The 16626-nt window shown below is 43.2% G+C and overlaps 1 protein-coding gene across 3 annotated transcripts in view; it reads right to left on the minus strand.

Annotated features, from left to right (window-relative positions):
- NIPBL (NIPBL cohesin loading factor) overlaps positions 1-16626 on the minus strand; it is a 186451-nt gene that overhangs the window by 107132 nt on the left and 62693 nt on the right. For all 3 annotated transcript variants that reach the window (XM_088462229.1, XM_088462228.1, XM_088462230.1), the window contains exons 3-9: positions 10654-10819; positions 5250-5380; positions 3941-4040; positions 3444-3595; positions 3135-3295; positions 1706-1799; positions 875-1492 (exon numbers count right to left, since the gene is read on the minus strand). In XM_088462229.1, coding sequence (XP_088318355.1) covers positions 875-1492; positions 1706-1799; positions 3135-3295; positions 3444-3595; positions 3941-4040; positions 5250-5380; positions 10654-10819 — 1422 coding nt within the window. The remainder of the gene's footprint in view (positions 1-874; positions 1493-1705; positions 1800-3134; positions 3296-3443; positions 3596-3940; positions 4041-5249; positions 5381-10653; positions 10820-16626) is intronic.

Below are 16626 nucleotides of genomic sequence, written 5' to 3' on the forward strand. Positions count from 1 at the left end.
ATAAGCTTCTCTGTATGACCAACATCAAAACGGTCACGATTTACGCAGCTAAACCTGGTCCATTTGGGCGCGACAAACGCAGTAACCGCGGCACTCGCTCCTGATCAACTGATCAACAACTGAATAAGCCCGTCGGGGTCCCAAACTATTTATTTCCCCTCAAAGTGAAACATACCGCCCCTACTTCTGTAAGCAACCCATACCCAGGGTTGGTATAGTGTGTTATGGCACATGGTTGGTACAATCCTGTTGGTCACTTGGGCTGTATAATTTCAGGAAATGAAATGATGATAGTTAAGTAGGGTTTGCTATGTTCATGCGTTGCCTATTTCATGCATTTTACTAGCCACACCAGTTACAATCTACAACTCTAACACTATCCTCAATGTGTATAAACCACATTGTGTCCATTAAAGCATTTATGTTTAAAAGAGCGTTCATTCTGTGCATTAAACATGGCCATGAGACAACACAGGAAGTTGTAATCTTGCTTTAGCCAGACACATATCTAAACTCATCTTAACCACATTTCAATTAGTTTACATTTGCTTCCCAAACTGCATTGAAATGAATGCATCAAACGCAATGAAATGATAAAAAAAAAAAAACCAGTAGCTAAAATAAACGCACCACGAGTTAAACACACTCAGAAAAACAAACATAATTACTAATTTGGTACAATGAATTAGTGTGTCACATTTGCTTGCATGTATTTCACTCATGTTAAACATGCAATTTTAACACTGGCGGGTATATAGCCTTAAGATATTGTAAATAAAACCGAGACACACAGTATAGACATTATAAAACAACTGTCTAGTGCAATATATACATTGTGTTAACCAACAGGGATCAGAAAACAATTCCATGTTACCTTTATCCTGAACTTCTTTAGAAAAGCGCTCACGCTCGATGGCAGACTCGCGTTCTATCCTCTCTATCTCTGCCAGAGCGTCCAGTTCCACCTCGTCGTATGGCGTTATATTTCCTGTTTGTGGGGTTTGTGACGGAGCCACGGGAGGTTGAGACGGTTTTAAAATTGCAGACGTGTTGGGCTGTAGGACGGGCACTTGTTGAACTTGCAGGAATTCTGTCTGCTCTTGGAAACAAGCAGCAGAATTCAAGGGGCGACTTATGTCCTGTGGAGTGACTGGCGTTTTTGACGTCTGCCCGGGGAACTGCACGTTGAAGGAGGAGTCGCCCTCTGAGACGTTACTGTTCTCCATGCTGGAGAGAATATCTCCTTGCTGGTCCATTTCTGATGATCTCACTCGTGACAGTCTTAATGTGAGCTTGGTAGAGTCCTTAGATGGCGAGCTGATGATGTCATACATAGCCTCCTTCTCCGTTGCCTCCTTCTCGTCTTTGTTCAACTTTAACTTCTTTTGTCTTTTCAGTTTTCTGTCCGGCGAGTCCAGCAGAATGTCAGGGGGAGCATCTCGTGGGGAGGTGTAGGGAGGAGGCTGAGACTGAAGCATTAACTGTCTTGAGACTATGGGGGGGAAGGGGGGGGGGGGGGAGAAGATAGGGGCAAAAAAAAAAAAAATAAGATCAAAAAAAGATTCCTCTGGTGTCTCATGTGGTTATGAAAAAGACATTTGACCAGTTGATTACCATAACAATTGAACAAATTATTATGGGTTATTTATGTAGCATCTGACAAATTCACGATAGGTGATGTGCACCAGGTATATTGACAATTTACCTTTTGGAGTCCCATCGCTTCCCGCAGGAGAACACACCGACTGAGGGGATTGTAGGGAAAAAGAGGCAGCATTCCTAATCGAAGAATCGCTATCCTATAAACAAATCAAAACAGACATCTTTAAAATGCAAAACAAAAATGGAAAATGCAAAAATATACTGCACTCATTTTCTTTCTCTCCCACCCAATCACATATAGAAGGCCCTTTGGGTTCTAATGACACAACCTCTACCATTCCCATCCAAAAGGAAACGGTTTAAGACTGCTGTAATGAACAAGATGGGTTCTCCTTAGGAAATTATGTTCAGCTGAAGCTGTCTAACCAGCAAAATAGAGACTAGGAGAATCTGAATGTTGGGGGCCCAGAGGGTGTACTTCTAACAGAGATTATAACTGGTAGGATTTTTCATTGGAATTTAAAACTGCATCTTTTATTTCTTTTTTTTTTTTTAAATGGCAAATACCAAACAAACCCCTTACATTAACCCCTTAGAGCAGGATGATTAAACTGAAAGAAAAAAGTGGCAAGTCCCTTTAAAAATGTTTATATTTACGAGACATTAAAAACTATTTGATATAATGGCTTATCATTACCTAGGGTTCACTATCGACAACTCAGTCATTATGATGGTCGATGGTTTTGATGGCCAGTCACAGATGGTTTATACCATCTGTGACTGGCCATCAATGGTGAAAGCCCTCACCATCAGTATCTGACCATTGGTGGTTGCTAAACCATTGATGGTTGATAGCTAATTCTATAGTTAGCAGGTGGGACCAGAGTGCTTTCAGATTTCAACACAATATACCAAAACAGAAAGCAGGGGTGCATTCCTAAAGACACTGGGAATAAAGAGGGCATGCCTCGCCCTAAATTGAGAGGGGCGGTGCAACAGTCTGTCAATACGGGAACATCTGCTCACAGACTGGCACAGGAGCAGCGGATCCCGTCCACACAGATTACCTACCAGGTTTGGACGCACAGACACCACTCTCTCCTCCCAACAAATAACGAGAGACACAGCCTATAAAGACAGGCTTACATTGGTCCAGCAATACCACAGCACAGCCGGCACAAAACACCCGCTCAAAGAGATATAGCAGGAACGGTGGGTCCCGTTTATTTACACACGGTCTTCATAACAATTACAGGTCCGCAAACCACACACTCTCTTACCACTACTTGAGTAAGTGGAGTAGAGTAGTGGGGACAGTGGGAGAGACAGTCCTACATACAGCAGGATACCTTGGTCCGGTGAGCACTACTAATAGCCGGACTTTCAGACTTGTGAATATATATACTAAACTTTACATATATTGATTGTTTAAACTGAACTTTTCTGGGAGCAGGTTCTACGGGGTGCTTTATTTTCTGCATATTATTTACAGTTAGACAATATCATATCTGGGACTATTACTGTGGTCATACCTCACTGCCCAGCCGATGTACCATCTGCAGATAGTCCTCACTGGTGCTGTGTCTGGAATTGTCTGTGTGGTGGTTTGCAGAGTTGCCCGACAGCTGACCGGAGACTTTGTTTTCATGCAGGTTCCTCAGACCACCTGCCAATATTGGGCTGGAAACAGAAGCTGCCAAACAATATAATAGGTAAGATACAAAGCGAAAAGGATAGATTTAAGACTAACACCTAGCTGTATATATAGAAAGTCTATCAAGTACAAGCAAACAATATCTGTAATCAAATGCAGAATCACTCCATGCTATTCTCTCAATTACTTTGTTGCATTTGTTGACGTTGCGTGTAGCCTCCAGGGTGGGGGTATGGTATATATCCTGCAGGACTTTGAGGAGCATAAGGACTAGGAACAGGGCTGTTTTGCTGGCCGATAAACCGATTTGTTGAACTGGTCTGAGGTGGCACAAATCGACTGAAAGAAAAAAGAAGATGGTTAAACAAGAGCTAAAAGCCATATAATCTTTGTATGCAGTCACAGGTCATACTCAGGAGTTATTTAATGGAAAGTCTGCACCCCCCAGGCGATGGGGAGAATTCCCTTCAGGGTCTTCAGTGGACCCCAGAGAATGATCATTCATAGGAGAAGCTGATTTCTAGATCAACCATTACGCTCTATTATTTTATTTAGAAAGACCAAGACCTCTATTCTGGAAAAAGGTTACATAAGACTGTGATGGCCTTAGTCTTCCTCTCGGAAGCAAGGATTGTATTTTCCTGTACATAATCCCGCAGAGAGAACCACAGGGCCGTGCATTACCTGGAAGGGCTATGAGAGATAGTGGTTGGTTGATAATTGGAAGATGCTGGGCTGCCATGCATGGAATTCTGGGGAAGTTTATACTGAGGCATCATCATCCCTGAGGAGGAAACAAAACAGAAGATTACAATGAGTTCAAACTAAATCCTATAAAGAGGAAAACAGGCTTCTAAAAATAACTCATCCTAGTAAATAAGCTAAGCTTAAAAGACATTTCTTCATATAATCTCATATAGCAAATAGTATTGACGATACGAATAGGAACAATTCAAATACAAATGTTTCTTTATTTTCTATGTCAGTAAGGCCGTGCAAGACCCAACCCAGTGATTTAGTCATTTTGAAGCTACAGGCACTTACTCTACCTTATACTTGTACTATTGTAAACTACTTGATGCTGTCTTTTTGCTCCCTGAGACAGCTGTGGTGCAATCGGAGAAGCGATTAAACGAATGTAACATTTCTCTAAAGCATTAACTGGCTAATAATCCATTTATATAGCTTATGTAGTTATGGATTGATGCATGGTTCCTTCTCAATTAGGATAAAGAGATACGCATCTCCTCGGTACATTACTGGCGCCTGCATCCCAACCGCCGGGATGCCGAAGGAAAGTAACAGGGTTGGGGGGAGGATTAGGTTTATGGGTTAGGCACTAAGGGGGGAGGGTTAGGTTTATGGGTTAGGCACTAAGGGGGGAGGGTTAGGTTTCTGGGTTAGGCACCAAGGGGGGAGGGTTAGGTTTCTGGGTTAGGCACCAAGGGGGGAGGGTTAGGTTTATGGGTTAGGCACTAAGGGGGGAGGGTTAAGGTTTATGCACTGATGGGGGGAGGTTAGGGTCAGACACCAGAGATGGAGGGTTAGGGAGAGGGTTAGCATACTGACAAAAAGTGTCGGGATAACCCATTCGGGATCCCAGCGTCAGGATTTCATACCGATTCCATCTCCTCCTGCTTTATCATCATTTGGGTTCTGAGAGGTTTATTTTCACCACATTTGGGCACAACAAAAAAACAAAAACTCTACGGACAGATAATACAGTATTTGGAGGAAAACAGAAAAGGGAACAAGCAAGGAAAAACCACAAACTGTAATTAGGAGCCCACCCAGCTGTGCCCACCCAGCCTGCATGGGAGCCAGCACGAATCACTGACCACCCAAAATAATAGGTGACTAGATAGGTGTACGATGTGTCAGGTTAGCAGAAGTACAGACCTTAAAATACCAGAAAGCTTAATCTGATAATGATCTCAGCAAGACCTGGATACAAATCAGATAAGACGCATCCAAATCCGTATTTGTGTCTTACCGCTCTGCACTGCATATCTGTTCTGCATACTCTTTTCCCTGAAAACATTGGGATTTCTGGCCAGCGTGGCCTGCAGCAGGACCGGTATATCTCCTTCAGGGTCATCACTTCCCAGGTTGTCCTTCAGCTCTCTGTTAATGGGGGAAGCAGAGAGTTAGGATAATGTAGTACAACGTTCCTACTGCTCATCGATCACAGTCAACAGAGCTCCAGGGGTGATTACATTGCCCAGACATATTTAACAAAAAACTTTAATTTTTAAATAAATAAAACCTACACATCTCACCACTACAAGAAATAAAAAAAAAAAGGGGGAAATAAATAACCAACAGGGGTGATTTAATTGTTTCACATGAATTTAGCTCCTGAGGTAAGAGAGCCTGGGAGCTATTCAATTACTTCCCATGACTAGCCCTGAGGCTGCACTAATCGCACATTTCTGCTTGCAAACTTCTGGGGTGCGTGCAGAAATCCTCTTTAAGTAGGGCTTCAGGGCTAGGCGCGACCTGGCAGCACCCGGTACTTAGCCGGAAGCTGCAGCTTTACAAGACTAATCCCTGGCACTATCGCGGGAAATTGTGGCCGTCACGAGAAGTAATTGAACAGCACCTAGCCCAGGAGCTAAATTCCCGCAAAATAATTAAATCAATGTCTGTTTCCCTAGTAATCACATACTGCATCTTCCTTCATTTGTGCGGTTTATGATTTAGAACTGTGGCTAAATACATATTACTCCACCAATCAGACAAGGCAGATAACAGAATAGTGTAGGTGTGTACTCTGTGCCCAGTCTTAGTGCCAACATAAGATGGTCAACATTAGAGACCAGAGTATCTAGGTACCATGGACCACTAGTGAGTGCAACTCCTAATTAGGGCCGTATTCAATTAGAAGTGAAAAGTAAGAATCCGCGGAAAAGTATCGTGGATGACGTAATTTCGCCAGGCGGAAGTTTCAACTCCAAAGACTTTTTGCATATGCGAAAAGTCAATGCAAAGTAATGGGCTGAAAAGTTTCGCCTATGACTAGCAGGTGGAAAAACGTGCAGAATTGCGGTTTTGGGGTGCAAACTTCTGGAAACCCCCCTGCACCCTTGGGGCAGACCCCCAAAGATAAACAGGTAAAAAAAAAAAAAACATAACAAAAGACTTTACAACACCCCAAAAAAGAACTTTCAATTTGGGGGTGAAAAAGTGCAAAGTTGTGGGACAAACTTAAAAACAGTGAGAGAGACTTCTGAGGGGTCCCCAGGAATGGGGCAGGTGTTTTTTATGATTGCAGGTGCTTGCGGAAGGTGGATTTTTTACGTCATTTAGAACTTCACTTTAGAAACTTAAAAATATGCTAGCACCCCCATTATCAAGTACCCCAAATCTGCTGGGAGTACTTATTTTCACATAAAAATACTGCTAGCTGCTATTCGTCACCACTTGTGTTATTGCGCTAATTGGCACAACTTAAATACCCCAAATAGCTTCATTAGGGCTAATCAGGGGAATCTATAGTGATCCCCAATGTTAGTGCATCTTTTCGGGGGTATCAGGCCAAGTTCCCCATTTTTGACAGGACTTTGTCAGTTTCAGTTTCGCCGGGTGCTGTTTTCGCGTCCTTTCTAATTGAATATGGCGGATAGCGGGAGCGTGCCCAATGCTTTTCTGCATACAAAACACGCGATGTAGGCGAAAAGTCCAGCATGCGAAAAAGTAACGCGGGTGCGAAAACTAATTGAATATGGCCCTTAATCTGTTAAAACTGGATCCAGGCTGACACTGAGCCATGGACAAGGCTTCAAAGCAAATGCTTGTCAAATGTTCTGTCCACGCTGCGTAGGTATTAGTCACTGACTACTGATCAATAAATAGACGTGCTGCAAAAGTGACTATTTTAACTTCTATTACTTGCGGACATCTCAAACACATGACAGCAAAGTGCTTTCATCATCATAATAACAGCAGAGAGATTTCCACGATTACAGGGCGCCCGTGGCAGCTTGAAGACAGCAAAAACTGGTGATGTACAATGGACTCAGAGCATAAAATGTGCAACTGCCACTTAGATGTGTAGAAAGTGAGGTCTGATTGCTTAGTAATAAGTCAGTTTACATTTTGTAGATTTAAATGTATGATACATGTAAATAAAATTCCCTTGCAGAGGTCAGAAAGGCATTTCTCCCACATAAAGCGATTACAAGTTGGTAGTTCTTACTAGCAATAAAGCTATGACCTAGCACATTATATGGTAACAGAATATAAATAATAATGCACACTAATTTTCTGTTCACAGTAACTTAAATGAGTTCTGCTATCTCAGCCTCACTGACTGGCAGCTATGAGGATGTCTCACACTCGGGGGGAATACAGTTTTACCACAGCTACGGCTCCCGTCTAAAATGTCAGGAGCTATTCAATTATTTTTGGGCGCCCATCACATTTGCAGAGGGTTTGCCCAAAATGCAGAGGATTAGTCATGTAAAGCGGTTTCTCCAGTTTAAAGCGACACTTAAGACGCTCAAAAGCAGGGTGTGCTGCAGTTAGGCGCCCAAAAGCCCTACTTGTCGCACAGAAATCTGCGATAAGTGAAAACGTCTGAATAGCTCTCTGTCAATTTAGATGGAAGCTACGGCTATCACAAACAATTGAGTTCCCCCTTAGTGTGATACACAACAAAAAAATTTTTCTTGTGAACAAATCTCTTTACTTTGGTACTGGTAGTAATACAGGTTGATTTGGTACAGTGTTAGTGCACTGGAAACAGCAGCCAACACCATTATCCTGCATAGGCCCGTATTCAATTTGAGGCGAAAAGTCCGGATCCGCGATACTTTTTTGCCGATGTCATCATTTTCGCCTGTTTTGCTTTTACCCCGTATTCAATTTGAAAGACTTTCCGCCCAGGCGGAAAGTCAATACAATGTACTAGGCAAAAAAGTTTCGCCTATGTATAGCAGGTGGAAAAAAGTGCAGAATTGGGGTTTTGGGGTGCAACGTTACGGGAACCCCCCCTGCAGCCTTCAGACAGTCCCCTGAAGGTAAACTGTCAAAAAATGTTTAAAAACTTAAGGACACCCCAAAAAATGACTTTGAAAAAGGGGGCGAAAAAAAAATTTTGGGGTGCAAAGTTAAAAACTAGCGACTGACTCTGGGGGGGTCCCCAAGTATGCCCCAAGTGTTTTTTTTGTTATTGCAGGTGGATTTTTCACAACTTTTTCAACTTCACTTTAGCAACTTTTAAATATGCTGACCCCCATTTTCAAGTACCCCAAATTTGCTGGGATAAGTTATTTTCAGGAAAACATACTCCTGAATACTATTCTGCATCAGGTATAGAAAAACGCTATTTAGCAGCTATTAAGGCCGTTTAAAAACACCAAATACCTTCAGCAAACCAAATCGGGGGGTACCATAGAGAACCCCAATGTCAAAGCATCTTTTGGGGGGTGTCAGGTTTATTTCCCCAAATCTGACAGTACTTTCCGCCTTTTCAAGTTTCGCCGGGTCCTGTTTTCGCGTACTTTCAAATTGAATACGGGGTAAAGCGCGCGCGCGATACTTTTCCGCCTACAAAACAGGCGAACAGTCCGGGACGCAAAAAAGTATCGCGACTCGGCTCAAATTGAATACGGCTCATACTCGACTAACTCTACAGCAAAAGGTTATTGCAGTCACCTTCTCAAGCATTGCTAGTATCTACTTTAGAAAAAGACCAGCGAGTGCCAAGATCTTCAATTCAGCAAAACAAGAAATACATTTTTGTGCCTTGATGTTAAATGACTATTTGTAAAAATCAATTGTAAGAACAATAGTTTCACAAAAATCAAAGCACATTGAACTGTACATTAGTGCAATGTTAAGGACACCTTCAGCGATTAGGAGCAGTGTTTTCAATTTCATTTAGTTTTTCCAGCAGCCTGTTTGCAGGGAAATCTGCAATGTTAAGATATGGTATTTCCACTTTTGGATTTTCTTTCCTGGTCGGATAGAATTTCCTTTTCAGTTTTGGATTGTTGTTGCCTGTAGTTAGTTTTGTTAGCTCTTCTAATTACCGCATCATTTGACGTACAAAATTTGGCTGGGAATTTGACCAGTAAAAAAAAATCAGATAGACTACACTTTCAAATGTCAGATTTCCTGGTCTCTAAGAAGCAATTCAATTAGCCGCAGGACTTACCGCAGGCTTTTAGCTCCCGAGTTACAATGCCCAGAGCCATTTAATTTATTTAGCGTGGTAAGCCATGGCTAATATGCGGCATGCCATAGCTCCCGCATCATAGAGCTATGCAATAACTGCCCGCACTAACATCTCGGCTAGCCCCGGAGGCACTAGCAGTTTTTTTTTTTTTTTTAATAACCATATTTTTTTATTGAGACAAAAGTAAAACTTACAATTATGAGGTCATACATAAAAGGCATCATATATAAGGTGTGAAAAGACAGAGTAAGAATACAATTACAAGGGCAATAACCACAGAGATTATGAAGTAACAATAGACAGAATTGTGAAAATGAGTCAGAATGTCCTTTTAGAGACTTTTCATTCAGGGCAACAAATGAGGAGAAAGTCCGTGGTATTGAGCGAGTTCCTCTTTAGCATGACTGGTGAGAGTTATGCTGGCCATACACGGTGCGATGCACCATGTAGTGCGACTGCCGATCCGTCAGCAGACGGATCGTGCTGTCACTGCCGGCATTCGTGCGGGCCTCGCAGACCGCACGATATGCCGGCTTCCCCCTCCACCATTTGAATGGGATCGTGCATCGCATCCCAGGTCAGATGGTTTTGCAGGAAGACCTGGGGATGCGATGTACGACCCCGCGGGAGCGTGCAGCACGATATCAGGTACGATATCATGCCCATACACGGCACGATATAGCACCTATATCGTGCCGTGCATGGCAACCTTAAGTTGACCTATGCCTTCAATTTTGTAATTAAGACATGTATACACAAATTCTGTCCTTAAGACATAAATGAACTATAAAGTATAATCGTCTTGTGTCTTATTCTAAGCAAAAAGAAATAAATAAGAAGGAAAAAGAAATGGAGAAGGAAGGGATGAAGGGAAAAGGAGTGAGCGAGCCAAGGACTGGAAGCACTAGTTAACGCAGATTTCTGTTGCACCCTCCAGGCTAGTAGTGTGATTACTGCAGACAATTGAATAGCTAGCCTGGGCCTTTACCCTGGAAGCTAACACCCAGCGGTAAGTCTCACGGGTAATTGAATCACCCCCATAGTATTTGACAATCCGGCACCCCTGGAAGTATCTTCTACTTTGTACTTTGATTTTTAGAGACAATGTAAAAAGAATGGATCATTTTGGAGACTGCAAATCCCATAAATATACATTTCAGAGTTGCTCTACAAGCAGAATAGTTATGGCATTAGATAAAGGCTTAAATATACATACATGTGATCTGTTGACACCTGATTGAGGCTATGGACAAGCTGTGACACCAGAGGTTCATCCCTGCACGCCAGAAGGCAGTTCACCTCTTCTGCTATCCGTCCATTAAAGAGGAGGCTCTTTGTAGTTGTAGCAGGTAAAGGGGATGGAAGAGGCAGCTGGTTCAGTACTGTGTAAAAGAAAATGGTTCAAATCAGCCACTAATCACCTACTATAGAAACATTTACCATTGTGCTCGGTCATACACAAACAGCAGCATGTACACACACGTCTCTTCTTCTACAGCTTTTACAATAGGTGCCTTGTGTCATCTCAGAAAGGGTTGTGCATCATGTCAGAACTTCACTTACAGCCTACCCAAATAATGCAATTGGTCACACAGCTATCCGGATAACCTGTCTTACCATAGATATGCACAGTACACGTTGCTTAGTTCCGGAAATGAGCGTCCGGAGTTACTCAATTGTCAGCATCGCAGCCGACACCTAGGTCCGGAGATGCAGTGTTTTGCGACTAATGTTTAGTGGCGCAAACAGCTTTTTCCGACTTAAGTACAGGGCACAATGCTGCCAACGCACGCGGTAAGCCCACAACTAGCATTGGGTGCGAGCAGAAAAGCTCTAGCTATGGGCGTACAGCGTGGCCAATTTATTGGCTCCGGACACAACATTGCGTTCAATTGAATTCCCCCCATTGTGTGGTACTTCTCACATGTTTTTATGTTTCTAAATGCAGCCTGAACTGGCAGTCTGTCTCACAGCATACAAATCTAATAGGACAGTGAAATAATAGAGCCAAAATGCACCCTAATAAAGAGGGGGGGGATTCAACAATTTTTTTGCACCCAATGTCAAAAATGACTGGGCAATATTCAATTATTTGTGCCAGCAGGTAAGAGTAACTGCGCATGTTGCACCCAAATGCAAAGTGTTTAGTTGCGGCTACACAAGGCTAAAGAACTGAGCACTGCGTTAGGGCGCCTAAAAGCCGGATTTTTCAGTTTTCAGCTTTCCGCCTCAGGAGGGTGCGAGCAGAAATAATGGGCACCCACGGCACTCGTACCCATCGGCAGAAACAATTGCGTAGCTCCCGTAAGTAATGGGCGCCCAAAATACATTTGATTCCCCCCCATAGAACTTTTAGAATATTTTTATCGCTGTGGAAGCACACACTATAATCTTAACGTATCTAAACTTATCAGCCTGAGTTGCCTTCATTCTTAAATTAAAAAGGAGTTTTGTTTATATGTATTTAAGACACTACTCCAATGTTGGTGGAGGGACACAGACTGACAAGTTTCCCATACGGGCAGGGTAATTGGTAAAAAAAAAAAAAAAAAACCTTCCTCCTCCCTCCCCCAATAACTCCACTTCAGACCAGCAGAGAAGAAAAGGAGGAGACTCCTCTGGGCTGGTTTGTACCACCCTACAATCCCAGAGAAACTTATCAGTAAGTGCAAAATTTCCTTTAGGAGTTGGGGTGTCACAACGCTGTCCTCACCAGGAGGAAGGAACAACATCAAGAAAACATCCACATGGAGGATCTTCAAAACAAGCTCAGCAATGTTCATTGTAAAACGTATGAATGGCTATTTATTTATTAACAGTTTCTTATATAGCGCAGCATATTCGGTTGCGCTTTACAATTGTAAGCATTAATAGAACAAAACTGGATAATAACAGACAGATATATAGGTAGGAAGGCCCTGCTCGCAAGCTTACAATCTATAGGGAAATAGGCATTGATACACAAGGATAGGTGCTATATATTGCATTTTGGTCCAGCCAGAATGCAGAGTTTCTTGGTTGGCTGCATGATCCAGTCACGCAGGAATGTCGGCCAAATGTCATGAGGATGAGAGAGAAAGACGATGTGTGAGATTGTGTGTGGACTGTAAGAGGGGATGTAATTAGATATGGAAGCTATGAAGGTTATGTGGGAGGTTCTAGAATCTGATAAGCTTGTCTGAAGAGGTGAGTTTCCAGGGAACGCTTGAAAGATTGGAGACTAGAGGAAAGTCTTATTATTCGAGGTAGGTTATTCCATAGAGTGGGTGCAGTGCGAAGAAAGTCCTGTAACCGTGAATTGGAGCAAGTAATGCATGGGGATGAGAGACGTAGAACTTGTGCTGAGCGGAGTGGTCGGGTTGGGAGATATTATGAGATGAGTGAAGAGATGTATGTTGGTGTGGTTTGGTTAATAGCCTTATGTGTAAGTGAAGGTATTTTGTATTGAAGACGGTAGAAAACCGGCAACCAATGGAGGGACTGACAGAGTGGGGCAGCAGAAGAAGAACGTTTCGCAAGGAAGATAAACCTTGCAGCTGCATTCATAATGGATTGTAATGGTGATAGCCTGTTTTTGGGAAGACCAGTAAGAAGGCTATTGCAATAGTCAATGCGGGAAATAATAAGTGCAAGGATTAGAGTTTTTGCAGTGTCTTGTGTGAGATATGGTCGAATTTTGGATATGTTTTTTAAATGTATGTAACGTGATTTTGAGACAGATTGAATATGGGGAACAAAGGACAGTTCAGAGTCAAGGATGACACCAAGGCAGCGAGCTTGTAGGGCAGGGTGGATGGTCAAGGTATCAACAGTGATAGAGAGATCAGGTTGGTAACTGTTATTGGCCGGTGGATGCATGATCCGATGACTGTCCATGACCTACCAACAGCAAAGACCACATTCTGCTCTAGTGTGCTTCCAGCCAATGTTGGTAACTGGTTTTCCACGCTGCAGATTAGGTCTGTCCTATTGTCACCTGGATGCAGTATGAGACTGAGTGAGAAACTAGGTAAAGGGGCACCGCCATCCCCTTGTTAGGTCATTAAAAGAACAAAAGAGGGTGGACCTCCTGGAGCACTTCATTCTTGGCACCATATGCACAGGATGATGTGCTGCCTCCTTGAACATGCTAAGGCACAAAAGAGTTATGTGACAAGTCTCTAGTTGATAAGAACTCCAGAAACGACTTTATGATGGGAATGAGGGTTCCATTTGCAGTACAGTATAGTTTGTATAAGGGGGAATGGGATTTTGGAGAGACTTATTTGAGAAAGCTGCTATTCTCAAAGACAAAATTAGCCAAAACAGCAGCCAGGAGAAAAACGACCTTCTAGGTAATAATACACAAGGCAGCAGCATGAAGATTCCGGCATACCAAACATGGACTGCACTCTCTCTAAAAATCATCATCATCCGCAAATAACGGCAACTAGTGCTGCCACAATGGCGCAAAAACCTGCATTAGGAGGACGCTCTGATTATATATACTGCAGACCCGGGGCCAAGGTAATCAGTGCTGACAGAGAACGGGAAGGGAAGAGCAGGTAAAGAAACTGAAATAGCCATATCACTACCGTGCTGCACAATAACGTAATTTGTGAATTAGACAATGACAATACTTCTCTCTATGAGAATCCTCAGATGTGTAACAACTTTGGCATAGAGAGACCGCACTCCTGTTTAGCCCCAGGAAAGCCTGTACAGCTCGCCAATAAGGTCAGTACAAAGCAATATGCCCCCCGAAGAGATAAAGCACCCGGAGCTGTACTGTCTGCACCAGAACGAGGCCGTCACTAATTGGGCCCATCACAGCCTGGTACACATCACTTTTGAGAATACTCATATGGCACTTGCATTGAAGTCAAGCAATGGCCAAATAGATTGTCTAATACTTGTCCTTGTAGTCTATGGAGGGTATTCAATTGTTTTTTGAGTGCCTGATGGAGCTATTTAATGTGGGCGCCCGTTATTTCTGCTTGCTCCCTCCTGAGTTGGCGAACAGAAAAGTACCAAGACTCAGGCTTTTGGGTGCCCAAACTGCATTTCCGGCAGCACACCCGAAAAGCACTGGACACCCAACACAAGTTTTCCCCCTGATCTCCCGTCACTTTAGATGGCAGACCTGGCACGAAGAAAACAATTGAATTTCCTTCTACAAATTCAAAAGAGCTCCAACAATAATACAAATGAAACACTAAAATGCAGGAAGTCAGCCGTCCTGCATTCTCACTAAAAGATTTCCCTATCCACCGTCCCAAACATCACTTCATTATCACATAGCAAAGCTTATGCAGAGTTAGGAGCAGCAGAGGGGTCGGTTACTGTGGAGTTGAGAGGAGGAGCAAATGTGCACCTTGGATAGAGCCTTGTTACACTGCAGGAAGACTGATGTGAATGAGCATATAGATTTACAGTTGGGGAGGGGGGGCTTTGAGCTTAATTACAGTGTACAAACAGAATTGCCCAGTATTTGTGGGCTACATGAAATAGCAGTCAGTATTTTCCCTACATGCAAAATTATAAACACATGCATTTGTACTCCTTGTATTGCAACATGATTTGTTCAGGAGCAGATAGCTGCCTGTTTGCTTTGCACAAGCCCCTCAGTACTGTAAGGGCATCCTGCAGAGAGAAATTCATTTTTCAACTTTATAAAGAATCGTGTGTGTCCCCCACTTTTTCCTATTGTCTCAGACCCCCAATCATATTGTGAGAAAATTATTGCATATGGCAAAGATTGAGGTAGGAAGCAAAAAAATTACAGATATAAAAAAAAAAATCAATAGGAAAAAGGCCTAACACCTTCATATAGGAGCCGGGAAAATCATTGAAACATTGATCGTGTTCATTAATCTCTTCATGTTTTTATCGTACAGAGACGTGGAGCTGCCACACTCCAGAAACATACTGACAATATTTACCAATGTGTATCCATGTGAAAAGGAATATAGAGGGAATTCAATTAGAAGCAAGGCGCGCGTGTCTGGACATATTCAACTGTAAACCCACCTAAGTCGGGAGATGCAGTTTAACGCAACTAATGCGCAGGACTTATTCGCAGTAAAATGACTTTTCCGACTTAAGTGCTGGACGTGATGCTGTTACAGTGTGCGGAAAACACTGTGACTAGCCCTAAGTCATCACTGATTTCTGTTCACACCTAAGGAAGGTGCGAGCAGAAATCTGCAAGTCACGGGATTACAGCGAGGGTGATTGAATAGCTCCGGGCACACATCATGAGAGCTACATCCCCTCGCATCTAACTGAATCCTCCTAGCGTTCCCGCTAGGCTGTTTTAGCGGGGCGCGGCGCCCTGCCCTCTTTCTGGAAGGCAAAAAGCGCCCTGCCCTCCAGAAGGAGGGCAAAAAGCGCCCTGCCCTAACAGCCTGCGGGAACTGTCTTCACCCGCGGGTCGCAGTGTCCCGCGGGTGAAGAAATGTGCGGTGACCCGGTCACCGCCGGAGAATAGACGCCGGGCACATGCGCCCGGCATCTATTCTCTTTGTCTGCAGGGGTTGGGGGCTGCCCGGCGTGACCCTTCTGGGTCGTGCTTTCAGCGCGCGCACGAACATGCCTTCTCTAGCTCCGGTGCCCTGCCTCGCGCCGGAGCTAGAGTGGACACTATCCTCCCCATACACTGTAAGCGCTACTGGGGCAGGGACTGATGTAAATAACTGAAACATTCTGTGTAAAGTGCAGCATAATGTGTGTTCTACATACAGTGCCTTGCAAAAGTATTCACCCCCCTTGGCATTTTACCTTTTTTGTTACATTACAACCTGTAGTTTTTTATTTTTTTAATTGTAATGGATCTGCACAAAATAGTCTAATTTGGTGAAGTGAAATGAGAAAAAGAAGCTTTATAAATATAATTCTGAAAATTGGCATGTGCATATGTAATCATCCCCTTTGCTATGAAGCCCCTCAAAAGTTCTGGTGCAACCAATTACCTTCAGAAGTTATATAATTAGTGAAATGAAGTCCACCTGTGTGACATCTAAGTGTCACATGATCTGTCAGTATACGCACACCTTTTCTGAAAGGCCCCAGAGGCTGCAACACCACCTAAACAAGAGGCATCACACCATGAAGACCAAGGAGCTCTCCAAACAAGTTAGGGACAAAAGTTGTTGAGAAGTACAATTCTGGGTTGGGTTATAAAAAAAACTATCCAAATCTTTGATGATCC

Source organism: Taudactylus pleione, unplaced genomic scaffold (genome assembly GCF_031769625.1).
Source record: "Taudactylus pleione unplaced genomic scaffold, aTauple2 ptg001165l, whole genome shotgun sequence".
Classification (NCBI taxonomy): domain Eukaryota; kingdom Metazoa; phylum Chordata; class Amphibia; order Anura; family Myobatrachidae; genus Taudactylus; species Taudactylus pleione.